The sequence below is a fragment of the Camelus bactrianus genome, chromosome X, assembly GCF_048773025.1.
Source record: "Camelus bactrianus isolate YW-2024 breed Bactrian camel chromosome X, ASM4877302v1, whole genome shotgun sequence".
Taxonomy (NCBI): Eukaryota; Metazoa; Chordata; class Mammalia; order Artiodactyla; family Camelidae; genus Camelus; species Camelus bactrianus.
Genome location: NC_133575.1, coordinates 24,851,639 through 24,879,336, shown reverse-complemented (window position 1 = coordinate 24,879,336; position 27,698 = coordinate 24,851,639). Strand labels below are relative to the sequence as shown.

The following is a 27,698-nucleotide window of genomic DNA, read 5'->3' as shown; positions in this document are numbered from 1 at the left end:
GAGCAACACACATAGTTTGACAGTAGAAACAGAAATGACAAATATGCACATGTATACAAATTGTTTAACTTTTCTATTAATACAAAATTTAAAAAGTATACCATGACAAACTGTTTTTCTTCTATCAAGTATATAGATTGTAATGCTCAATAACGGTAAAAAAGTATGTTGAGACTTTCATATTTTATAACTTGTTTTAAAAATGTATATTTTGTAACTGTTGATGGAAGTGTTTGCATATCCTTACTACCAGCATTGCAAAGTAATTTAGCAGTGGGCATCTGAATTCTTAGTGTTATTATTGTTAACTCTTCTTCCTTATTCAAGAAAATTAGCAGATACATGAGCCAAAATGCATAAACAAAAGTATTTGTTACAGGGTTATTTATTACAATGAAAAATTGGAACCAAACTAGATGTCTAATGACAGAAAAATGGTAAAATATGGTGTACTCATCTATTGCTTATTACTCAGATCTTAAAAATCAATTTTCAAATAGTAATGACCTAAGGAAATACAGTAACGTATTAAATGAAAAAATAGGTACAAAATGCTTATATTGAGTTTGATCCCAATTAAATATATAAATCTCAATTACAATGAATAAGTTTATTTCTACTTTTTCTCTTGGCTGGATAGTCTTGACAGGAAAAAATATGCAAGTAATTAATTTGAAATATGTCTGAAGTGGAGGTAGAGGTATTTGCTTTTAGAATTTTATTCTAGGTTTGGGTCTTTTTCTTTAATTTTTTTTTGCATATTACTCTTTTCTACTCCAAATTTTTGTTAGGTTTTGGGTTTTTTATCCCTTAAAGTCATCAGTTTCTGATGAAGGTTGAGAAAATCCTTACCATCTGTCTAGATTTTACAAATGTAACCAGGTTTTTGCAAAGTTTTACTGAGGACTGGAAGAAGGGAGAACCATGTTCTCCTTCAGCTGAGTATTTGGTGGGCTGAAAAACTCCTTCACAAATCTGTGTAGCTTTTGGAGGGGCCATAAGAACACACTAGGCATTCCTTTGACTTTCTGTGTCAAAGTAGGGAGGTTGAGGGAGGAGCAGGAGCCACAGGTTACCCATTCATAGGAAATCAATAAATGGCTGTGAAATGGACCTTTCCTTCTTTTATTTTTTCAAATTAAGCAAGCAGGAGGGAAAATTGTCTATCATTAACCTGAAAATTCAGAGGATGCCAGATATGAAGTGTACATTATTAGTTCAAAGGCTATATTTTATCCACCGACTCATTGCTGATGACTCTGGAGTCCATAATCTTAGTTTTCCTCTCTCCCTTGAGTTCCAGATCTATTTTTTTAAACTAGTAATTTCCCCTAAATATCTGAGACAATTAAATGTAAGCTCAGCTGGAGTAAATAACATCTATTCAGCCAGATAAGGTAGAATCACTCCTAGACCATATGTAAGAGGTTGAACAAGTGAAGGGCACAGTCTCTGGATGTAGATGACCCAGGACTGAATGCTGGATTGACCACTTACTAGCTGTTTGGTCTTGGGCAAAATACTGTAGATGAGGGGAGACTAGTACCCACCACATAGTAGTGATGTGGGGACTTGGTGCTTGATGTAGTGGCTGCCCTGTAGTAGGTGCTTTATAATTATTCGCTGCTAATGCTAGTCTCCCTCCCTTTACCAACAAGTCCTGTTGAATCTCCTTCTACATTTTAAACTTATCCTGTCATCTGCTTTCCTCTTGCTACATCTTCATGATTTGGACCTTTATTACTTTATCACCTGCCTGTTGTGATTGTCTCATACTTGATTCCTCAGTCTCTTGTTTTACCACCCTCGCCCACATCCATTCTCCACACAGTATCTGGAGTGAATGAATGAAGTAAATCCTCCTCTACTCAAAACCTTTGAGTAGTTCATCTCCTAGGGATTAAAATAAAATATTCTAGCTGCTTCATTACCCTGCCCACAGCCACCTCAGCGGCTTCATCTCTTGACCCTTCCTCCCTAAATCTCAAATACTTCAGTAACCAGCAATGTCAATATCAGGCATTAATGTAGGCATCCTTACTTTACATGTACAAGAGAGCCAAAATATTTGTCATTGGCAAGAACTCATATAATCAAACACTAGTTCCCATGGAAATTAATGCCAAGTCTTTACTAACTCTATTAACACAAAATGAGCTCAAACACCAGGCAGATAATGCCAATAATAATATCTGTTCATAATTACAAACTAAAGGTAACAGTAAACTGTCATTATGTTATGATTTTTTTTTTAATATCCTGAAACAACCAGCAACTTGGTAGCAGCCAAAAGAACCTGAGTTGTTATATCCGTGATGGGGGCAATGCAAACAAGCCAAACTTTATTCTGAGCTGCACAATTTATCACATTCACATCACTGAAATCAGGCTGGGTTTTACAGTTCCTGCTAGCCAGGCCACATGTGGTTTAAAAGAAAATCTAAGAAACAATAGTGTAGCCCTCTTATGAAGTGCTACATTGTCAGCACTCTTGATATTACACAGGATGACACTGTATGGAAAATGACAGACATCACTCTAAAGGGAAAAGTGATGTAGAAGACTCTGACTCTAAATGTGAAGACATTTTAAGAATACCTCACCAATTTTTTTCACTGATATTCTACTTTTTAAATGAATAAAGCCACTAAGTAATGTGTCATCATTTAATCAGCAGTATTCCCTATCCCAACCCACATGCTGATAGCACTTACATTGGTATTAGATAATCTGCAACTGAAGGTGTCTTTCATTTGGTGGAATACTGTGGTACACGTTGGTGAGTAAATTAGATCATGGTTTAGAATTAGTTTTGCAAAGAATGGGAAAGATTTTTTAAAAACAGAAACGCATGTAAGGTTGAAAAGAATGATGGCAGAATTCATTCATTTACACAACAGTTATTTATTTAACATCTGTTCTGTGCCAGGCATGGTTCCAGAAGCAAGGATATCTGTAATAAATAAATCAGACACAGTCCTTGCCCTCAGGAAGCTTAATTTCCTGAGTGTGATATAGACAGTATACAAAATAACCAAATTATACTGTATGTTAGTTTTAAGAACTAAAAGGAATGATAAACCAGGAAGAAGTAACAGAATTTTGAGGGGAGAAGTGTAATTTAAAGTCTTTAGGAAAGACCTGCAGGAGGTGAGGGAACCAGCAGTGACTGATATGTGAGGGAAGGCAATTCTGGGCAGGAAAAAAAAGAAACAGCAAGTACAAAAGCTTAGAAGTGGGGGCTCATCTGGTGTGTTTGGGGAGCTCAGTAAGGAAGCCAGTGGGTCTCAAGAAAGGTAAGAGTAAGGGAGAGTGGATGGAAATGAGGTCAGAGAGAGAAGGAGAGAGAGAATCAGCAGAATTTATAGATCATTGCTCTTCAATAGAAATATAAAGTGAGCCACATATGTAATTTAAATTTTTCTACTTGATGCATTTTCTTAAAAAAAAGTAGAAACAGGTGAAGTGAATATATTTTATTAACTCACTATATTAAAATATTATCATTCTGACTTGTACATGATATTAAAAGTACCAATGAGATGTTCTACATTCTTTTCTAATATTTTAAATATAGTTTTTTTTTTACACCAATTTTAAATTCACAGCAAAATTGAGTGGAAAGTACAGAGCTGATTTTTTTGTACCTAAATCTTTGAAATCTGCAGTGCATTTTACACTTACAGCACATCTCAATTCACCTTACATCATTTTAAGTGATCAGTAGCTACATGTGAAGGCGCCTACTATATTGTACAGCCCAGATCTAGGCCCTCATAGAATGCTGAAATTGGCTTTTGCTGTCAATGAATTGGGAACCAATGGAAGAGTTTTGAGTGGAATGGTGACATAATATGACTTGAATTTTCACAGGATCCCATACTATGACTTGGTCTTTTATAGGATCTACTATTTTGAGAATAGACAAAGAAGAGTATGTCTTCTCATGTGCCTCAGACAGACTTTGGACAAGCTCCCATCAAAGAACAAAACTGAGTGCAGACCAGCATAAATCCAGTAACTGGATCTGGTTTGGGGAATTTGTGTAACTGTAGTTCTCTTAATGCCCTGTCTTCGCAGAGGCTGTGAATAAGATCTCTTTCCATGCTTCAAGACCCAGATAAACTATTGTGTTCACTGGAACATCTCCTGTGTCCTGCCCCAGAAATAATATATGCTTTACAATATTCCATCATAGTCCTCCATATACATGCTTGTTTCCTCTTAGGGACTGTGAAATCTTCAAGGCAAGGTACATGACATGTCTATCTTTGATTGTAATGCCCAGTAGAACTCCTGAAAGTTAGTAAGCCCTCAATAAACATTTAACTTGAAGCAAAACAAAACAAAAATTTAAGCCAAACAGCCCCCAAATGGAAGTAACTCAAATATCCACGAACAAAAATGTATTTACATACTTATACAATTTGATACTATACACTGAGGAAGATAAACTACACACAACATGGATGATGATTGTAAACATTATGTTGTATGAAAGACAGTGTACATGATTCCATATATGTAATGTTCAATGCAGACAAAAATAATCAAAATTAATAGGATACTGATTACACTTCAAGGTAGTGACTGCAAGGGTCAATAGGGGCCTCTGAGTTTCTGCCAACATTCTATTCTTTTTCTTTTTTTGTGTGTATCCATTTTTTAAAACTATATTGAGTTATATGGTTATATGTACAGTTTCCTATATGTATATTATACTTCAATTAAAACTTACATACAAGAGATATATAGCTCCCAAAACAAAGCAAAACCAAAAACTTGTGAATTATTTTAAGTGCAGCCCATTTTGCTGAGTTGTGTTACGATTCAATATATAAAAATAAATTTATGGCTAATTGAGTAACATACAATATGTGTGTTTTTATAATTAAATCTTACACTAGTACAACATATGTTAAGTATTTTAAATCGTTTTCCCTCTTTCCTCAAAAAAGATTGTGAGTCATAATTTGGAAAACATTTCAACATGCAGTAATTCGGTGATTTTATTTTAATGCTCTTGCTTTTACTTTTACCCCATAATTTTCCATAAGGTTATTTTATTTAAGCATTTTAAAACATGCAACTTCATATTACATACTTAATCTAGTGAAGTTGTCCTCAACCAGGGACAGTTTTGCCCGCAAGGTGGTATTTCACAATGCCTCAAGATATTTTTGGTTGTCAAAACTTGGGAATGCTTACCAGCATCTGGTAGAGAAAGACCAGGGATACGGCTAGACCTCCTACAATGCCCAGAACAGCCCCTCACAGCTCAGAATTATCCAACCCTAAATGTCAGTAGTGTGGAAGCTGAGAAACACTGCTCTAGTATAATAATAATGTTACTGGAATTTTTTTTTCTTAACCAATTTTAATCTCTTACCTTTCAGAGATTTTTGAGATACTGAAATTGCTCTGTGAATACATTTGCTTTAAAAATTGTATATTGTTAACATCTTTTAAACTGTTTACTTTATTGAAAATGTGTGCCTTTTTTTTTCAGTTTTCTTTAAAAAAAAAATAATAAGGCTTGAGAAGTATGTTGTTTATAACAATTTTATTCTTCTTTCTCCAGGCTAGAAGAACAAAAGAATATCTTGTCAGAATTTCAAAGAGATTTAAATGAATTTATCTTATGGCTGGAAGAAGCAGATAACATTACTAGTAGTCCACTTGAACCTGGAAATGAGCAGCAACTGAAAGGAAAACTTGAAGAAATTAAGGTAATTTTATTTTCTAAAATCCCCCAGGGCCTACTTGCATAAAAAGTATATGAATCTTTTTTTAATGTATTTAATAATTGATTTCCTGCCCATTAGGTTATTGATAGTTCTGCACTAGCTTTCTCACAACTTTCTTTTGTCTTAACTTAGTGTTTCTTAATGACTGTATATATATATATATATATATATATATATATTTTTTTTTTTTTTTTTTTTAAGTGTGTGTGTGCCTGTAAAACGCATGGTGGTACCTTTAAAACTAATTTGAAATTTATTTTAGACTTAATGGAGAATTCCACAGGTCCAAATTATTTAAGAAACTGGGGAGAATCTTTATAGAAATGAATCTCATTTCTTAGGGAGGATCTTAATTGCTGAATCAATCTCACTACTACAACCTCTAATTAAAGGTGTTCGATTTGCCTGAAGCAATGTTTTGTTTTGGTTTGTTTTGTCTGGGGATCGGAAGAGGAGTAAGGACCGGGGACATAGTACCAGTTCACTTTCTACACTGGTTGAATGGATTTGCAGTTTATTCAAGTGGCTTTTTATGCCCATCTACTGTGATGTCTGCTTATTACTGCTTACCTCACCTGGCTGACTGAGACGCTTTGATTGTACAGTTGGATTAACTTTCATGGTTTTAGTTTGAAGAAAGGAACTCTTTTGGATCTGTTTTACTTTAACTCTTGAAGAGAAGGTGAAAGGGAAAGAGAAATTAATATTAAATTATCCTCTATTAAGTACTAAGTATTAGATATATTTACATCTGCTGTTTTATTTAATCTCAAACTTTCAAAATGGTTGTTATTATCCTCATTTTACAAGGTCACACAATCAAAGGGAAATGGAGTTCTTTCTTTATCAATGATTCAGTTGGTTTTCACATGCAAATAAGACTCTAGGGTCAACTGTTTATTTCTGTGAAATAAGAAATTTGTACCTGAGTAGAGGATAAAGAATTAGGATAAAAATGTTGCTTAATTCAGTAAACAAATACTGAGCACCTAATATATGTCAGATATGCACTGTGTATTTGAGAGTCAAAAGAAGTTTTTGATCCATAGTTCATTTGAAGATATTTATGTCATGGAAAAATAAACTCAGTCAGTTCTTGAAAGTTCATCTTTTCTAAATGTACTGAGTGTTATTTTTAGCAATATAACCGAAAACTCATTTAAGAGACATGTTTAGTGACATTCACTTATTAATAAATATGCATTGATTTCCTTTTTTCTTAGACAGTCTAGATCAGCACTGTCCAATAGAACTTTCTGTGATGATGGAAATGTCCCACAGAATCAGTTTCAGTAGCTACTAGCTGTATGTGCCTTTTGAATACTTGAAAGGTAACTAATATGACCTAGGAACTGAGTTTTTAATTTTATTGAATATTAATTAATTTAAATTTAAATAGCCTCATGTGGGTAGTGGTATTGTATTGAATACTGCAGCTATAGATGACACAAATAAATTAAAGACAGTTAATAAAACTATGGTGGTTTGGTAGGTCATGGGAAAGGGCATTTTTAATGAGATATTAAGTGAATAAGAGAATTTCAGGGATGTGGAGTCATCAAAATTAAGGGTTCTTAAATGCAACCGCCCAAGTTTGAATCACAGCTCTGCTGCTTGCTACTTTTGTATCCTTGAACCTGGTATTTAACCTCTCTGTTGGTATTTGACCTCTCTGTCTCAGTTTCCTTCTATGTAAGATGAAGTTGATAGGATCTAACTTACAGAATTTTTATATAAAAATGTTAGTTATCTCTTAATATGATGTGCTTTCTTACTCACTGGTATGTTATAGCATGAAGGCTTAATACCTGAGAGGATGATTAAATTCATCCAGATTGTTCTATTTTGGATAGAGGTGTGTTTTTAGACTCTTGACACTGTTTGGGATATTATGTTAGAGCTCATTCATGCTATGTAACATTTTTCTCTTGAAAAAAAAGTCTCTGAGGGATAAGATACCCTGATCCTCTCTTAGACTGGCTGATTTACTCAGGAGTGGGTATTTCAGTCCACCCACTCTGCACTCTGTAGAAAACTTGGTATTTGAGGTATCAGTGGGCCTTCCAGTCTTGTTTTGTTTTGTTAGACTAATCAATAGAGGCAAAGACAAGGTAGTTGGCATTGTGCTGTAATTTATTTTAAACGTTGTTGCATTTGTCTGTTTCAGTTACTGGCCGAAGAGTTGCCCCTGCGCCAGGGAATTCTAAAACAATTAAATGAAACTGGAGGAACAGTGCTTGTCAGTGCTCCCATAAGCCCAGAAGAGCAAGATAAACTTGAAAATAAGCTCAAGCAGACAAATCTTCAGTGGATAAAGGTTAGACACTAACCATCTTCCTTGTCACATTTGTTAAATGTTGCAAGCATTTGCATTTGTTTTGTTTCACAATGCTTAATTGGTGGGGGTGGAGGAGGGGGACTGGTTTGTGGATTGTTGTTGTGGGTTTTTTTTAACTTAACCATTTGATTTGGTTGTATGATTTGTTGTGGATGGAAGGAATGGTGATGGTAGATGATGGTACATTATAGACCACATTCCAAGAGAGGCACCATTATTACTTTACATGAATTATTCTGAAGAATTAGACTGGAAAAGAGATGAAGTAATTAATTCAGTATTCAAATGTATATTGACAATATGTAAGGAAAATGAAGGTGGTTCAACTCAACAAGTATCATAAATCAAAATTACTTATCCTTACCTATAATATCTTGATCAATGATTAATACATGCTTACCTTCTCCAAAAAGGGTTTTATTTATTTTTATTTACTTATTTATTTACTTACTTGTGAGTATTTGTCTTTCTACCTTGGATACTTTTAAAATCTAATAGTTCAAAATGTTAATCAAATTAATGCATACTAACTGTTTAAAACCATATGAACTTAAAATGAAAAACAACATCAATTGATCCATCACTTTATCGACAGGCAGTCCTCTTCCTACTGTACTGCTGTGGCAGCTTTATCATAAATTAAGTGAATGTATATGTATGAATCTGCTCTGAATTCTCTATTCTGTTCCATTTGATTACCTCTGTCCTTCAACTAGTACCACACTGGCTTGATAACAGTCATTTTTCAGCAGCTTTATTGGGATATAATTTATATACCATACAATTCATCCATTTTAAAATGTACCCTTCAGTGAGTTTGGTATATTTACTTTTTTAATTGTGGTAAAATATGTATATGTAACATAAAATTTGTCATTTTAACAATGTTAACATGTACAGTTGTGCCATTTACTATATCCACAATGTGCAACCATTGCCATTATCTATTTACCAAAAATTTTTCATCACCCTACACAGAATTTCTATAACCATTAAGCGATAACTCCCCATCTCCCTACCCTACTCCAACAAAATAACCTCTAATTCCCTTTCTATCTCTACAAATTTGCCTATTCTAGATTCTTCATATAAGTGGACTCATACTATATTTGTCCCTTTGTGTCTAGATTAATTTAACTTGGCATAAGATTTTAAAATTTCATCCATATTGTAGTGGGTATCAGAACGTCACTCCTTTTTATGACTGAATAATATTCAACTATGTGTGTATGTATATGTACAATGTATTTATGTACATATACACATATCTATGTGTGTATATACATATATGTGTTTATATACATACACACATATATACATACATATGCATTTTTATATACAATATGTATGACACACACACACTTGTTTTATAAAAAAAATTTGGGATCTGGTAGTGTAAATCCTCCAACTTTGTTCTTGTTAGTCCAGACTGTTTTTGCTATTTTGATTCTTTGGTTTACCAAATAAATTTTGGAACCAACTTGTCAATTTTTACTAAAGCCTGCCAGGATACCGATTTGAATTATGTTGAATTTGTAGATCGATTAAAATTTTATACAATATTGAGTCATCTAATCCATGAAAATGATTCACCCCTTCATTTGTTCAGATCTTCTTTAATGCCTTTTTACAGTTTTCATTCAAGAGGAACTGCACATGGTTTATTAGCTTTAATCCCAGATACTTGACATTATGTTCCCATTATAAATGGGATTCATTTCAAATTTTAATTTTTCTTGTTGCTGGTATATAGAAACAGAATAGATTTTTCTCTGTTAAGCACATATTCAGAATCCTCGCTAAATTCAGTTATTAATATTAATGGTTTGTAAAACCTTTTGAATTTTTTTAATGTACAGAATTGTGTCATCAAATAGAGGTAGTTTCTCTCTTTTCAATCCTTATGATTTTTTTTTTTTAGCATAAACTTGGACCTCCAAAACAATGTTTAAAAGAAGTGGTGATAATGGGAAGCCTTGATTCTTCCCTGTTTCAAGTGGAAAGCTTTCAGTAATTGATCATTACATACGATACTTCTTGTAGGACTTTTTATAGATCCTCTTAGTCAGATTAAGGAATTTCTTCTTAATCCCAATTTTTTATTACGAATAGATATTGAACATATCGTATACTTTCCCTGGATTTATTGAAATGATTATATGATTTTTCTTCTCCATGTGAATGTTATGAATTACAGCCATTGTTTTTAGAGTGTGAAACTTCTCTGGGATCCAGAAATAAATCCTATTGGTCACGATGTCTTGTACTTTTTATAGATTGCTGGATTCAACTTTCTAATATGTTCTTTAGAATTTTTATATCTTTGTTCATGACAGGAAATGGTATGTAATATGTTTTAGTCCTTCTCAAGTATTAATAACAATGTTAGATGAGTCTTAGAAAACAAGTTGAGAGGTGCTCTCTTTTTTTGGGGAAGAAATTGTTGAAGATTAGTGTCATTTTCCCTGAGATGTTTGGAAGAATTCATTTGTAAATCCCTCAGTGTATGGGGTGTTTGGTTTTGTTTCGTTTGGTGATACTTTTTGATAATTGGTCAATGTCTTCAGTAGATACAGGGATAGTTAGATTTTTATTTCTTTGTGTGTCAGCTTTTGTAAGTTGTGTCTTTCAAGGAATTTGTCCTTTTGTAAGCCACTTTCTCTTTGGGGGCTGTGGAGTTTGTTCATACAGCAGTGATATATTTAAGAATGAGGAAATAGAAGGACAGCAAGCTCTAAGTACCTGGGTGGGTCTTGTTGACTGCGGTATTTTACTTTATGTGCTAAGGTAGAGAGCTCAGTCTCTTGCTGAAAGAGGTCTTCTAAGTCTCTTTGTATAATGCAGTAGGCTTTATTCTGAGGTGTTCATACCAATGGCTTAGATTCTTTCCAGATGAGAAATTCAATTTCTTCAGTTAAGAACCACACACTTTTTGTTTTGATTTATCTTTCTTTTTGCCTGTAGGTAAGTGCTGAGAGAAGACCATTTATTGTGTGGTAGTTTTGATATAAAAGCAAATTTCCATCTACAGACTTTCAGAACCCAAATTTTACACGCTTCTTAATCCCAAACACTGGCATCTTTTATCCAAATGCTCTGCAGGTTTTGCCAAGGTCAGATCTAAGGCTTCTTCTCCTTCACTTTATATGTCCCCATATGTGCTGTCTATATATGCTTTTGACCTTACAAGGGTATTTTGAAACCTTTTATCCACTTTTGACCACAGTTCTGCTACCTTACTGAGCATATTGAATACCTGTTAACTTTGTTCAATCCAAAATATAAAGCAAATTGTCATCGTTTAACCCAGGAGCAAATCCATGCCAAGAAGATATTGCAAAACTATAATTTTCATGTAATATGAAATGGCTTTTTTCAAAAATGGCACAATTGCTTCTAAAGAATCACTTGTTATTCATCAGTACCTGACTAAATTGAGAGGTATATGAAGAAGTTATACCAAAGAAAGTTTCTGTACATAGATGATTTGAAAAGAAAATAATAGAGACTTAATTTTGAATTGTGTCAGGTTGTTCATTACATTTTTAAATTGATGATTGATGCTAAAGTTCCTGTAATAGATTATTTACATGACTGATCAAATATTTTTGAAGTGAAATAAGTACCACCTTATAACATTAAATTCAAAATTTGTGTTTTGATGTCTATAATTTAAGCAACTAGGTATTTGGGAAAAATCCCCTTTTATTTTTATATATCAACACTTTCTTTCAGTTGTGTGAATAATCAGAATTTTTTAAGAAATTAATTTAATTTTTTTCCAACTGAAAAATGTAAATTTCACTTTTCAATTTCAAAATAGCTATGTAAGTATATAGATACTTGGTTATGGAGAGAATATATTTTCCTAGTAATTAAATTTTGTAGCCACATAACAACGCAAATAAAATCATTACTTATAGGAAGGGGAAGAAGGAGGAAAGATGCCCCAAAATATTCCACTGTATCTCAGTATGACTTGATATTACAAAAAGAAACAAAAAAATTATAATTGTAAGGAAATATGAGTGAGCTATGTAAAACTAACACAGTAGCAGCTTTGTGAATAGTGAAACATGAGTCAGGGTTTTATCTGTTCTGGAACAGAGTAACAAGTCAAGTTTTTATGATGGAAAATTAAAACTAAGGCTATAAACACCATCTTGTGTAGATTTATATTACTTTATCATCCATAATATTTGTGTCTCATCCCAAAAGTGTAATTTTAATACTGTACCTTTGCCACCAAATGTCACAGAATTTGGAATCTTATTCATTAGTCATATTAAAAGGGAATTAATTGTCTCTTCTCAATCCTTATGCCACCCTATCCCTGTTGGTTTAAATTTAGGAATAGGAAGTGAATGATCAGTGCCAGATTTAGGTCAATACATAAATGAAAGTTAAAAAAAAAAAAGGTAAGATGGTCAAGGTGATTAAGAGACATTCTTGACCATCATTAAATCTCAATTTTTCAGTCATTTGAAGAGGGAAGAATAAAAGAGACCCCTTCCCTGTATTCTCCAGCCCCCCATCTCCATTACAAAGTCTACAATGTGTGTTAAAATTCTGACTAGTATCTCATGGTTGCTAGGATACAAACACGCCCATTCCTCAACAGATAGTATCTCCAAAAATGTCCTACCATGACAGTCGTTGGTGGCAGTTACCTTTCTCCACAGCTAACTCTAATATGTTGAACCCTGTGTATTTAGCCAACTGACCAATTACTTTGGCATCTTTATCTTTCTTACTGAATAGAGAAAACAGCAATTGGAGATAATACAGCTATCCTTTTAAGGGAGTCCTATAATGGGTTCATTGCAAAACTGTGTTGACTTGCTTTGGCTCAAGTAGTGGCTCTTCATAGCAGAGATGGGAAATGTTACTTTGAAGCTGAATGGCTTCCTCCAGATAAGGATCATGAAGTGGTATCCTCGTTTTCATCTAATGCATATTTTGAGCTTTACAGTCTTTAACAATATTATCCTTAAGATCTACAAAATGGGAATGTTATTAAAGTAGCCTCTGTGTGTTTTCTTCTCTCTGAGCATCTCATTCTGATCATACACGTCTGACTTTGTGTTGATTTCAATATTTATTACTCGTCATACTTCTTTGTACATGCTCTGAACTTGTGTATATGTGTGTGGGGGGAGGTTCTCCCTCCCTTCCTACCTCTCCATATCACTCTCTTCCTCTTTCTCTGACAATTGTGTCTTTGCCTATGAATTACCATCTTTGCAAGTCTATCATGAATCCCCTTTTCTATATGTGTATTTGTATGTGTCAGGTTTTTTTCAGCCTGTGTAGTGTATGTGACACATTCTTCCCTACTCTCTCTCTTTTTTGACTCTTTATCTTTTAATCCTTCTTTCATCTTCTCCTTGTCATTTTGTGTCCCCTTTTTTCCCCACACGTTATGTGTAGGTGTTTTTTTTTTTTCAATTCCCTATTATCTAGAACCAAAATATATTTTATCAGTCTTTATTTTTGAATCGTATTGTATGCTTCCTGAATTGAAAGATGGAAAGATGGAACATTTATTTTGTAGACTCATAAGGTTATTCAGATGGCAGGAGCCTAACAAAGCTGAAAAACTCTCACATTTTCTAGATTAGAACACTGAGTCTTAGAAAGGTTATGTGACTTATCTGAGAACACATTGTCTAAATACAAAAGTTATTCCAAAATGAACAGTTTTTTAACTTTTCAGTGATGCTCAAATGATTTTTTTTTGTAGATAATGTACTAGAAACAAAAAAAAAAAACATGGTTTCTCATTTCATTCCATTGATCCTTTGAAAGTAAAAACTTTTTTAAACAAAACTGTTCTTTTTAAGAAACTGAGTTTTTGTTTTGCTTTTTGCCCTTTTTGGAAAACTGGATGCTATGTTTTCAAATTATTTTCCAGAACGTCCTTTCCTATGGAACATTTGTGATTGTGTAATACAGGAAAGCATATTTATGTTTCAGAATTAGTTATATGTCTACTATTTTTGACATTAAGTAACTTTACATTCCTATTAGTTATAATAAATAAATTTCATTTTGTTGAACAAATTTAAATTTTTGCCTCATATTTTGCCATTATTAAGTAATGCATATAAAGACTTAAAATGTTTTACAAACACAAATAGGAAATTTTTTTAGAAAGTGAATTTCAGTTAAGTATGTCTTAATAAAAAAAAAATCTGATCCACTTTACCTAGAAGAAATAAGGTTTAAAAATATATGTAGCATAGGTTTAATAGAGGAATAATTTTTGTAATATTGATAGCAATACACGTATTGTTTGCTAAATAGTTTGAAGCTGAGAGTTGAGTGAGGTAGTAATAATTAAGTTTACAACAAAAGCATCCTTGACTTTGCCTCTTATAATTTCACACTGAAACGGGGGTCCTTACTAGGTTGTGTGTCATGAGTACCTCTCAGTTGGCTCTGACAATCATGGTTTTGCCTATTACCTCATCATAATTTTCAGTAGCTCCCTCTTTCACTCTCATGAGTGTTCCCCTTTAGAAGATTGAAAAAAATGTATTTGGTCACTCAGTTATGAAAATGAACTCTTAAGGTGGGCCTGACAAAGTCCTCAATAAGTATTATTATTCTTATTGAATAAGAACATCAATGCTATGGTTCTTTTGACACTTTAGTGAAGTTAAGAAATCTGGCCTGTCCAAGAAACCTGATTGCCATTACTACCAAATTAATCACAATTTAATGACAATAAGTTTATAATAATATGTGGCTTTTAACATTCCAAATGATTGAAATTTCAGGCAATGCCAAGAATGTGGGTCAGACGTTTTACAAACAAATAAAAAGCAAAAGGAGTTGGGAGGAGGCAGTTTATCATGGTGATGAATAGTAAGGTTTATGGCTTACAGATTCCACGCTTTCCCCCAAATCCAGACAATTGTAGAATATACTTTCCAGGTTGTGGTGAAAATTCAGCGAGACGGTGCATGGGAAATGCATAACACAGTATCTGGCACACTGAAATTGGTCAAAATGTTAGCTTTAATTTAAAAATTGGTGCAGTGCTAAAACAGAAAAACACAAAGACCAAACACAAAATTCCTGCTGAGTCACCTTTTTTTTTTAAAGTGTGGTAAGAGTACTTAACATGAGATCTACCCTCTTAAATTTCTTGAGTATGATACAGGATTGTTAACTATAGGCACTATATTTTATAACAGATCTCCAGAAGCTTTTCATCTTGCATAACAGGAACTATATCCATTAAACAACTTCCGTCTCCCTCTCCTCCTTGTCCCTAGTAACCAGCATTCAACTCTGTGTTTCTATGAGTTTGACTATCTTAAACACCTCATATCAGTGGAATCATGCAGTATTTGTCCTTGTGTGACTGGCTTTTTTTGCTTAGCTTAATATCCTCTAGGAAGATCCACATTCTTGTATATGAGAGGATTTCCTTCTTTTTAAGGCTGAATAATATTCACCATCTTAAACAGTTATAAATATGGCTCTTAGGGAGAAAACTGAAATACATGTCACCACTATGAATCCAAAAGCTGAATGAGAGGAGAGACAGAGGCACCAAGACCATGGAAGGACCTTAATGGAAGGCGCAGAGGGATTTTAGCCTGTGCTCTCCCATTCCATTGACCTCATTATTCTCATTATCTATGATCAACCAGCATTTCAGGTCAAAAGTATTGGGAAATGATGAATTTTTCTCATTCCATTGGCTATGAAGTCCATGTAGTCCATGATTGTTTTCAGCACCAACATTTTCACGTTTTAAGCATGAGCATAATTTTAGATGGCCTTTTTAACACTGAGCATCTTTGCAATTTACTCACCTGCCTTTAACTCAGAAATCCAGACAGAGTGTAACTGAGCCTCCACACTGCTTCCCTGCCCCTTCCTCTACCTTCATTCTCCATGTTGGTTTCCTCCTTTTTGGTGGGGTGATGAGAAAGCATGTGTAGTAGAAAGTTTCACTGGATCCAGATAATGGTCTATTAGGAAACATCAACCTAATGCTAGACAATTTGTTCATTTCAGTCCAATGCTATTTTTAAAAATATGAGCAAACAAAAATCCAGCATGCATTATAAAGCACTGATACTTGTGCAACAATTCATTTCTATATTAAAACTTTACTTTTCCACTATATACATACTGACAATGTGCACTGTGTATGAAAATTTGTCATTTCAATATGATGTGGACCACACTTTATTAAAAAGGTAAACTAATTTCAGACGAAGAACAAATGTGACTATTCTTGGAAAATTTCTTCCCTGTTCATAATGAATTTTAAATGAAGAAAAGTATAATGATGATTTAAAAAGGAAAGAAATTCCTAACTCTGACGTCCAGCGTAACATTTTTGAAGTAAGTCCTTTATTAAGCACAAAGATGTTTGCCCTATAGCAATGAATTTTAGAAGGGAAAAGAAATGATATAATAAGAAGAGATTTTGCTGGTATAAAAAGTTGTTCCTTTTGTTTCTGGAATGCCTTCTCTTTAGAATGACTAGATTATATAGTGTCAACCCTGAAACTAGAGGAGTTGCCTTTCTAATAATTTAATAATCTTGAAATAGCCTTAATTGGAGGTTTTCATACACCAAATCCTTAAACTGAGGTTGAATAACAAATGAAGATTAAAGCTGTATTTGAGAGCACAGGACTGTAAATTCTAACCCAGTTTCATTTATTATATTGTGTGCAAAGCCAATAAGTAATGCAATGATAAAATAGAGTAACAGTGCTATTTTTAGTAAAAGATCAGGATCATACCCAAAATGAACTTTTCTGTCATATCTTTATACTCATACTGCAAGATGTATGAGTTTATGTACCTAAAAGAATTTAATACTAAATCCTGACTACTATATGCATGTCAGCAGACCCTTAATGCTTCAAACTCTAGAAAAGGGACACTGTATGCTGGAGTGGTTGATGTATTCCATTTTTGTTGTAGACCACCTGCCAGGGCTTATAACAGATCTGTAATGGATTTCTTACTTTTTATTGTGTAGAAAATAGATTGATAGATTAAGCCTGGGGCCAGTGAACCGTGGAACCCCAGGTTTGCAGGAAAGAGTTTATCACCCTTTGATGTTATTTCTGTCTCATGTCAGCTGAGAAGGATGAGCTAGATTATCTGAGAGTAAGCTGGATGCCAAAATCAGCATTCCCCTCATTTATCCACCTTATAGTTCAGAGCAAGGCCGCTGTGTGGATTATGAAGGGACTGATAAGAACCTGATGGACAATTTTTGTTTTGCTGCCTTTAAATCTATTTACTGATGTTAGAACTAATTGCAAGATGTCAAAGAGACAATTTCATTGTTTGCTGCTGGAGAAAATCAATCTGTTTTGCTTTAGAAGTAAAAGTATTTGAACTGAATGGTGCAGTTATAATTTTTGAACGTTTTCAGTTATCACTGGGAAAAGTATACACCATCTTTGGCATGGTTGGCCAAGTGTGGAGGGAAAGAGATGGACCAGGAAATGGTCCAGAAACCAAAGTCATTGCAAGGATATTTCAAAAAAGCTGTTTGTCCTGATAGTTGTGATCTACAGGCAACCTGTGACTGATGATCATACCTTAAAGGCAGTCTAAAAATAAATTTTTTATGAAGGTGACACATTCTGCCTTTCCATGATGTGGGTGACATCAACAATTTTGAATAGAGCAATAATTCTCAGACTTATTTAGACATTTATAAAAGAATGATAATCTGTAACTCAATCACAATTTAAATGACCATCCTGAAGATTGCTTTGATTGCTATTTCTATTACAAATCCTGGACCGATACAGTTATCTCCTTGACGCTGCTTTATTGTTGTTGTTGTTGTTTTTAACTTTTTTTTATTGAGTTACAGTCATTTTATAATGTTGTGTCAAATTCCAGTGTAGAGCACAATTTTTCAGTTATACATGAACATACATATATTCGTTGTCAGATTTTTTTTTTCACTGAGAGCTACCACAAGATCTTTTATATATTTCCCTGTGTTATACAGTATAAACTTGTTTATCTATTCTATATATGCCTGTTAGTATCTACAAATTTTGAAATCCCAGTCTGTCCGTTCCCACCCCCTACCCCCTTGGCAGCCACAAGTTTGTATTCTATGTCTGTGAGTCTGTTTCTGTTTTGTATTTATGCTTTGTTTTTTTGTTTGTTTGTTTTTGTTTTTTAAATTCCACATATGAATGATCTCATATGGTATTCTTCTATCTCTTTCTGGCTTACTTCACTTAGAATGACATTCTCCAGGAGCATCCATGTTGCTGCAAATGGCATTATGTTGTCGGGTTTTATGGCTGAATAATATTCCATTGTATAAATATACCACCTCTTCTTTTTCTAGTCATCTGTTGATGGACATTTGGGCTGTTTCCATGTCTTGGCTATTGTAAATAATGCTGCTATGAACATTGGGGTGCAGGTGTCATTTTGAAGTAGGGTTCCTTCTGGGTATATGCCCAGGAGCGGGATTCCTGGGTCATGTGGTAAGTCTATTCCTACTCTTTTGAGGAATCTCCATACTGTTTTCCATAGTGGCTGCACCAAACTGCATTCCCACCAGCAGTGTAGGAGGGTTCCCTTTTCTCCACAGCCTCTCCAGCATTTGTCATTTGTGGACTTTTGAATGATGGCCATTCTGACTGGTGTGAGGTGATACCTTATCTCTCTGTAGTTCTGATTTGCATTTCTCTGATAATTAGTGATACTGAGCATTTTTTCATGTGCCTATTGATCATTTGTATTTCTTTGGAGAATTGCTTGGTTAGGTCTTCTGCCCATTTTTAGATTGGGTTGTTTGTTTTTTTCTTATTATGTCGTATGAGCTGCTTATTATTTTGTTTATATCAGTGATACGCCGCTTTCTGCTAGAATCATTGATGACGCTGGTGAAGGGAGAAAGAAAAATTAGTTTTCAGGTGCTGTATATACTCATGCATTGGCAAGAAATACAAGATAACCCAGGAAATGGGAAAATGAATAGAAAAGACACTCGATGTTTAAGATGTTACAGAGTTTGAGAGCAGATGAAAACAAGTTTTAAGTACTAAAATAATTAAGGAAGATGTTAACATTAACCTCTTCAATTGTTTATCCTAGAAATGAGAATGCAACGTGATTAAATAATCACTTCTACTTTGAATGAAGAATCAGTTCTCTTAAGATACTGCTTTCCAGTTTCTCACTTAACTCCTATGTGGTTACTTCTGAAATGTGATCTCAAATATTGTAATGGTTTGTGTAATGGCTGTCCCTCCTCCATCTTCCCTCCCTCCTCCACACCTCATCTCAGTCCTAGAAGGATCATTAAAATTGCGGTTAATAACTTAGTCCCAGTGCAGATTCACCATTCACTAGCTCGTTTGCCTCCATTTCCTCATGTTTACATTGGCAGTGCCTTATGAGGCTGGTTTTCTCATCCCCAGGGTTCACTTGAGGAACTAAGGATACAGTATATATTATAATACTTTCTTATATTTTAAATTGGGATTACTGTTAAAAGACAGGCATCATAAAATTCTAATACCAGTGGTAAGGAAGAGAGGGTCCATTTGTAATCATGTAGAGCAGCATTTCTGAAACTTTAATGCATACATGAAGCACGTAGGGACTTTGCTAAAATGAGGTTTCTGACTCTGTGGGTCTTGTGTAGGGTGAAATTCTGCAGTCCCATCAGGCTTCCAGGTGATGCCAATGCTCTAGGCCTTGGTCTCCATTTTACATAGTAAAGACATAAAGAATGGCTGTCAAGAAGCTGTGTGTGATTTGATCAGAAGTCCCATTCAGTGGAATATTCAGGCAGTGTATTTCGAGATACTGGCGAGGCTTTTTGTAAAACCTTTTGTCTCTTAGTAGGTGTGAAGCACGTCCAGCCAACCCCAGAGGATACATATTCAACTTTTACAGAACCCATGAGCACATGTGTATACCTTTGAAGAATTGCCCTTTGGGGATTTATACCCAGACATGCCCTCCTCAATACCTTGTGCTCTCAGATCCCTTCCAGGTCCTTTCCCTCCTATGCTGTATATTGCAAGAGGCTGACATCAGCCCACCTTATTACCCGGGCCTCCTTGCTCTCCTGCTTCTGGATAGATTTAGCCAATAGGAGGCATTGGCAAGGGACTGGAGAACAGAGAGGAGAAAAGTCAAGGTGTTTTTTACCTCCTCCACTGCTTCAGGCAATGGCTGAGAAAGAGTATGTAGCTATTAAGTCTTGTAATAATGATCTTCTAAAATCCCTTCTCCACTGGTTACCTCCATTAGTTTGCTGTGAATTTTTGTTCAGGTGTCTTTGCAAAGCATTGTGCCTGCCTTCAGTTACACTTAGAAAATTAGCATTTTATTAAGATTTAAGACTGGTATTTTTAAGAATTCTCAACCACGCCTTACTCCCATTTCTGGCCTTTCCCTAGATATTGGTTATCCAGTGCTACAAAGTGAATCACGTAGGTCGCTTACCCCATAGAACTTACTGACTTAAAATGCTAGCCATTTATAATTGCACACAGTCTGTGGGTCACCTGGACTGATATAGCAGAAGCTCAGATGATCTCAGGAGGGCTCACTCATGCATTTTCAATCAGCTGATGGGTTGCTGGGGGCAGGCTTATCTAGGGTGAGCTCAGCTGGGATGATTCACCATTGCTCCATTTGATCTCTCATCCTCCAGCAAGCTAGCCTAGACTTTTTCCCATGCAGAAAAATAGGATTCTAATATAGGAAGCAGAAGAACATCTTCTTGAGGCCTAGGCTTGGAGCTAGCTCCTTGTCATTTCTAACACAGTCTGTTGGCCAAGCAAGACACAAGGCCGGTCTGGATTCAAGGGTTACGGAAATAAGCTATACTTCTTGATGGTAACAGCTTTAAAAGTCATATTGCAAAGAAGTGTGCATATAGGAAGGTCATCAATGCAGTCAATTGACCATTACCTTTAATCTCTCAGGTTTCTCACTCATCTCAAAAGCAAGATATTCAGTTAGGATATATTCCTTAGTATTCAGCCTTCTAATCAGCTAATCTTGACTCTCATATAATGTTAGCTCAGAATCAACACTCTCAAAAGCCAGTAGTGTTGAGGGTCACAAAGTTTTTCAAGGATACTTTATGCCAAATCCTCGGAGGGTAGCAACATTCATTTATTAATACAGTCAATATTTATAGAGTGTCTCTGATACGGTAAGTATCATGCTAGGAAAGGAGGATAGAGTTATGAACAAAATAGAAAGTTGTGTTTATAGAACATATATTTGGTGGGAGAAGGCAAACATTAAAACTAATTCTGTAATTATAAATGCAGCTGTTCTCATTGTCTTTTTAGATTTCTTAGGTTGGAGGCTGAGCTACTGTGATAAAGAGACTCCAAATTTCAATGCCAAGCAATATCTTTGTATCTTTTTCACATACAGCCCAGCGTGGGTACATAGTTTCTGCTCTAAAAAATTATTCAAGGAAACCACGCTACCAAGATAGCTATGCTATCCTCACTACATTGCTACATTTAAAACTTTCCACAACAATGCCGCAATTGTCCTTGCACTTTCTTTCCCATCAGTAGTGCACGGTCACTACCTCCCCAAGACAGATCACCCATAGTCCCATCCACTTACTAAATCCAGCTCAAAGCCCATTACCTGTGGGTTATATAATATCTTCATCGCAGATGTGGCTCCTCATTGTCCAAGAACCTATAAAGTGAAAGTCGTACCCTCTGCTCCTACCATGCCCAAATCTTAATGGTGGAGCAAGAACAAGCCCAAAGATAATAAGAACAGGACCATCTCTTTAAAGCTTATATTATGAATCTGGTGCTTTCCCACACTCCTCCCCATACCCCTTACATCAAACCAAGATTTCAAATAGAAGCGAGGAAGGATGATTGAATAGAACTTCTTTGAAGGCAGAGATGGAAGGAATAAGATGGCTTTCTATATAATCCCACCATCTAAGTAATAATTGCTTAGTTTGAATTGTGGTGACAGCGTAAGAGCCTATAACAGAGGGCCTGACACAGTGCAGAGGAGGAGGGAATGGTTGTTTCAGGTAACAATGAGACAAACACATAGTAGTTACAATAATTTGGTCTGGAAAAAAAAATCTCAGTTGAGTTCCCTAGTTCTAGATACTTTTACCGAAACTGCTCAGGGTTAAGGGCAGCCTTTCCCTGGATGCACAAGAAGTTTATATTTCCTTTCTCTCATTCTACCTCTGACCTGGATGCCAACCTTGTCATTGACTTATTCTTCACTGGGACCCAAAGTCATTATATTAATCCTGGAAGAGACAGAAGGCCACTGCCTCCACTAACAATTTACGTAATTATTTTCCTACAATTTGATGCTAATTAAAATGTGAAAAGAGTGGTGATAATATCCACAAATGTAATAAGGTCACTTTTTATTCCTGAGAGCTAAAATAATGTCACCAGAAAGGATTTTGTGTATATTCACCTAAGAGCAGGAAAGACGAAGAGAGACGGAATAAGGTAAGAGAGCCCAATAGTCATCACATAGTCTGGCAGCGGCAGTGCAGAGTATTTATTTCATGGACTTTTTAAAAATGGGCTTCTGTTTGGCTTTGGATATTTGACTTGTTTCTGCATAGTTCTGCATATTACTAGCTGGCTTAATTCAAATTTTGGTTCCACTCTGTTCTAGTTATATAGGCTATGTAACAAACTGCCCTAAAAGTGATTTAAAACAACAAAACGTTATTATATGTCATGATTCTGAGAGTTGATCACAGTATTCTTCTGCTTTACATAGGGTCAGCCAAAGCCCTGGGAAAGCTAGAAAATCCAAAATGGCCTCCCTCACATGACTGGCAGTTGGTGCTGGCTGCCAGCTGGGAACTCACCTGGAGCTATTGGCCAGCAGCCTCTGTTTGTTTCTGTTTGGTCTTCTCCATGTGTCTTCTTGGGCTTCCTCACAGCTTGGTGTTTGGATTCTATGAAGAAGAGTTCCAAGAGATCACCAATGTTCAAGTGCTTTTCAGGCTTCTGTTTGCATCACATTTGTTAATATCCCATTGGCCAAAGCTAAGGCGTAGGGCCAAGCTGAGTCACAATGAGAGTGGGCTATGCATAGACCTGGATTCTGGGAGACATGATTAACTGGGGCAGCCCAATGACTGTGTACCACACATTCCTTACTAGCGGTGTGGACTCTCTGTGTCTTGGTTTCCTCATCTGAGTATAGAGACCAAAATGATGATACAAAAATGGACTAAATAGAGAGATGTAACACACGTAAGCTTAGATCTGTGCCTGGTATATAGTAAAACACCAATAAATACTAGCTATTTTTTTAGTATTATTCCTACAGAGCTGAAAAAAAGTTTTCCAGACAGTGATAAAGCCATAAAACAGTGACAGATTAAAAACTTCTACCTTAATCTGCCTTCCCCTCAAGCCCTTCAGCTGCGCCATTGTGTGAATGTTAGCCATGTTGTGAAACCGCCAGCACACTGCTCTGCAGTGCTGGGTTGCTCCTGGCATGAGCCACTACTAGTCAGAAAACTCCAGGCAAACATGCCTTGTATACCTATTAGGGGTAGGGGATGCTGAGGGCTCAGCCAGGGCAAAAGTTCCTTGGTAAATTTGTCTAGAAGATAAAATTCAGGCTTTCCAGCTCCTTTGTAATCCAATTGTGGCTATTTCCAGTATTTTCTCCCATTGGTCATTTTCACTCAGGTTGCCATTCTGGTGAGACTGCCCAGTGTTCCTTTTATCCTTTGTGTGTCCTACTCTGCCTGGTCTACCTAGAACGTCTAACTTCTTTCTTTCACTTTTACTCCACAAATCAAAGTCTGACCACTTTATACTCCCATGATGCCCAACAAGACTCATCTTGTCTTCCTGTTACCCTCAAGCCTCCAGCAGTATTTCTGTTACTGTGTTCATTACTTTCTACCTTGTGTGTGTCAGCCATTCAGTTTGTATCATTTCTTTATTTGTTTATACATCCATACCGAGTCTGCAGTAGACTGTCCAGAAAGAAACTTAATCCTCTTTGGAGTGTTCCTCACTCCCTAAGAGAACTGAAGAGTTCTGGCTGTGTTAAGAATGATAGATAACATTTACTGATAGTTTACTGTGTGTTGGATACGATTATAAGTATTTTGCTTTGTTAGGAAGAAAATAACCTAAGACTACCCAATATTAGTCTAGAACAAAGCGAAATTTTGTGGTAACCTGTCACATACTGAAGGGTCAGTAAATATTCACTGTTAAATTGATTAATGATTGTTGATGTGGTGTGGTGGTGATGATGATTTTTATTATGTGAGTAGAAAAGTAACTTTTTCCAATAAATCTGTGTCCATATCTTTAGAAAAAGATAGAAATTCCATCCTAATTTATGTGCCTTTGAGAGGACACCCCTGGCACTAAACCATCAGGCAAATGCCACCATCTGTGTGATTTCCTTCCATTTGCCAATGTAGGCACAGCAGGTACTATTAGGTTAACCTTTTCTTTCACCAGCATCCTCTTAAAACAGTAAACACTTGGGCTGCTGTAAGGCTCTAATCCCAAACTGCAAATTTAAAAATCTCTCTCGTTCAGAACATAATGATTGAACTAATACTGGATCACATTACTTTGCATTACAGGATTGCAAAAGATGGTTTATAGGTATTAGAAAAAAGAAAGAGAAGTATTACTCACTAACATTAACCAAGAGATTTTATGGTGTAAGAATAAAATGATAAAATTAGTTATAGTAAAATGGTGTGAATTTTCACCTTCTGTGACACTTGGAGGATTAGTCCTAACCCATAGTTAACTGAGTCAATTGATATATTGATTAGTACTTTTAATGTTGCAAGTGACAGGAAAACCTGTGTATAACTGACTTAATAAATATCATCAGGGTTCTGGTTCCATTTTTAACAGTTTTCTGGGTTTTGCCTTTCTGTGTCAAGTTATCAGCTTCATCTGGCTACCCTTATGGAGGCAAAAGTTGCCTGCAGCAGTTTCAGGGCCCAGCTTTTGCAAAAAACCTTTTCTTCGGGGTCATTCTTTCCCAAAGCATCCAAGAATGATTTCCTTAAAACCAATGAAGGTAGGTAGAGGGTTAGAAAGTTCCCTAAACAAAAAAGAAAGGAAGGAAGGAAGATGAATGGATGGATGGATTAAAAAAAGGTAACCAGCTAATATCCATAATATTGTTTGGACTCAGTAGTGATTACAACATTGTGTCGATGCTTTCCAAATGTAGGCAGGTTGTAGATAATCATTTAAACAAAAATATGTTTTTCTCTAGCAGGTACTGTCTGTGCCCCCAACGCATATCTCATCAGCACTTATTCCTAAACATGCTGACAGATTTCCAAGTACCTGAACTTGCTTCTTTTTCTTACGGCTTTCTCTGCTTGTCCTTGGAGCAGCGCAGAAAAGTAGGAAAAGTAAGGTCCTTTAAGGCCCCAGTTAGTGGGTGAATTCCCTATCCTCCTTGCCCTTCAGATGTGATAAATCCAAGGTTTGCTTCCTACCTCTTCTCCCAGAGCTCCCAAGTAGTATTAAGCTTCAGCTGCCTGCAGTGATGATTTGCTTGATAACGTACCCTCTATTGGCAGTTTTCCTTATTTTGCTTTTTCACACCCCACTGCTATGTCCTGGGATCACATCCCAAAATTACTTGAGTTCACATTTTTGCTACAGGGTCTACTTCCAGGCAGACTCAAATTAAGACAAATGGCTTTTACATGCAGGTCCTTAGGAGGCGACCATGGATATCACTTGAATCAGAATTCCATATCATTGCTTTTCACCTTTATGTTAAGTTAGGATGAAAGTGTGTTAATTCTTCCCTGACTTTTTTCTGTTCTGTGTCACTTGTATTCTCAGTTCCCAAATAAAGTATGACCACAACCAGGGAAGGAAATGAAATTTAAAGTAAATGTCCTACTTTAGAAGTTCTAAGTTTAAGATGGGGGCCTGAAATTGAGATTATAAACAAAAGTGTAAATCAGCATGAAGTAAAATGTGATACTGGAGTTGGTAGGGGAGGGTTGCTTGATTTTACCGCAAGCATTAGAGCTGCTTAGTGAAGGAATTGCAACGAATTGTGTATGTGGAGAATAGACAACTGACATTACTCAAGGAGACTTCTGGAGAAGTTCACTGTAATGTTTTACTACATTAGAATAAGAATGCATTTACTCAATATTATCATGATATCAAAACAGTGATAAATGGATACTGTCTTTAAAGACAACTTGAAATTAAATGTATCACATATTTCTATTCAGCTATCAAGGGCTGTGTCATTCCTGGCATTATAAGAGAATTCTACTGTTTCACTTTCAAAACCTTCCAGAGAGACAAAATTTCTCAGTATGTGTCTTAGATGGAAGTATACAATTTGAGGGAAAAAGGAATCAGGAAAAAATAACTTTTTCAGAAAATTCACTTAAAATCATCTGTAAGAGCTGATAGAAGTCTTGGATGGTGTTTTATAGAATGGAGTTTAGATTGTGAAAAAAATTTCAATTTAGTTTCAGAAAGTTAAGATCTGACATAGAGTTTTAAAATTCATTTCATGATTTTCCATGCATTTCAAAACCTCAGACTCATTCCTTAAATGGGAATGGCATAGAACTATTATTTTTTGTGTATAAATTGTACATTTCTCAACGGTTTTCCGAAGTTCCAACATGTTTTCATCATCTCCATGTTATGTAAGAGTACATATACCTCAATTTCCATATTGTAATTCACTCTACTTCTTCCTCACTCTTCCATCTCATCCTCTCAAAACCTGTTAATCTCCTTCCCTCATTTTCCTTCACCTCTCTTGTTCCTTTTCTCCCTTCTGTCTCCCCATAATTTATGTTCTTTTTTACATGAAATCTCTTTCTCTTTTGTTAGCACTTACGTTCTTAACTTGTTGAAGGGAGCGAGTTTGCCAATTCTCCACTTTCCTTCCATTCTCTCACAGGGTTTATCTTTTATATGTGTTGAAATAAACAGTTCAAAATAAACCCTGCTTCTAATTTAACATGCACAATTTAGTCACCGAGTGAGAGTACCCCCAAAGAACCAAGTTTAATTTTTTTCTTGACCCCGAGGCAGTAGTTTACCTAAAAGCAGTCTTAACAGATTTTGGCATTCATGGCTACAGAAAGCTGTGGAGAATTTTTAAAAGGATGATTTGAAATAGCAACAACACAAAGATAACTCGAGTGGTTCAGATGTAAAATGCTGAAATGAAAGTGTATGAATGACAGTATTCATTCATCTTTATCATTGTGCTACTTAAAATTTGAGAATGAATTTTTGGTATGTGAGAATGTACATGAAACCCTAAATGGTTTTACCATTTCATTTGAAAGTGTATTTGGTCTCGTATTTCTGAAATTGAAACTTTAAAGTAGCCTTTATTTCTCAATAACTCATTAAAATATGGCTCTTTCCTACATTTGTAATATTATCACATCATATCTCAGTATTATCATATTTGCCTCTTAAGTTTAAAAGATTGCATATTAGCTATCTATTGCTTCATAACAAATTACCACTAATGTAGTCTTAAAATAAAATACATTTTTAAAAAACTTCAAGATATTGGAAGGATCAGAAGTCTAGGCTTATCTG

At 35.3% G+C, this 27,698-nt stretch overlaps 1 protein-coding gene across 8 annotated transcripts in view; it reads left to right on the top strand.

Moving 5' to 3' along the window:
• The window catches only part of DMD (dystrophin), a 1,840,970-nt gene that overhangs the window by 1,130,756 nt on the left and 682,516 nt on the right, over positions 1 to 27,698 (top strand). For all 8 annotated transcript variants that reach the window (XM_045507265.2, XM_045507267.2, XM_045507235.2 and 5 more), the window contains 2 exons: positions 5,582 to 5,729; positions 7,915 to 8,064. In XM_045507265.2, coding sequence (XP_045363221.2) covers positions 5,582 to 5,729; positions 7,915 to 8,064 — 298 coding nt within the window. The remainder of the gene's footprint in view (positions 1 to 5,581; positions 5,730 to 7,914; positions 8,065 to 27,698) is intronic.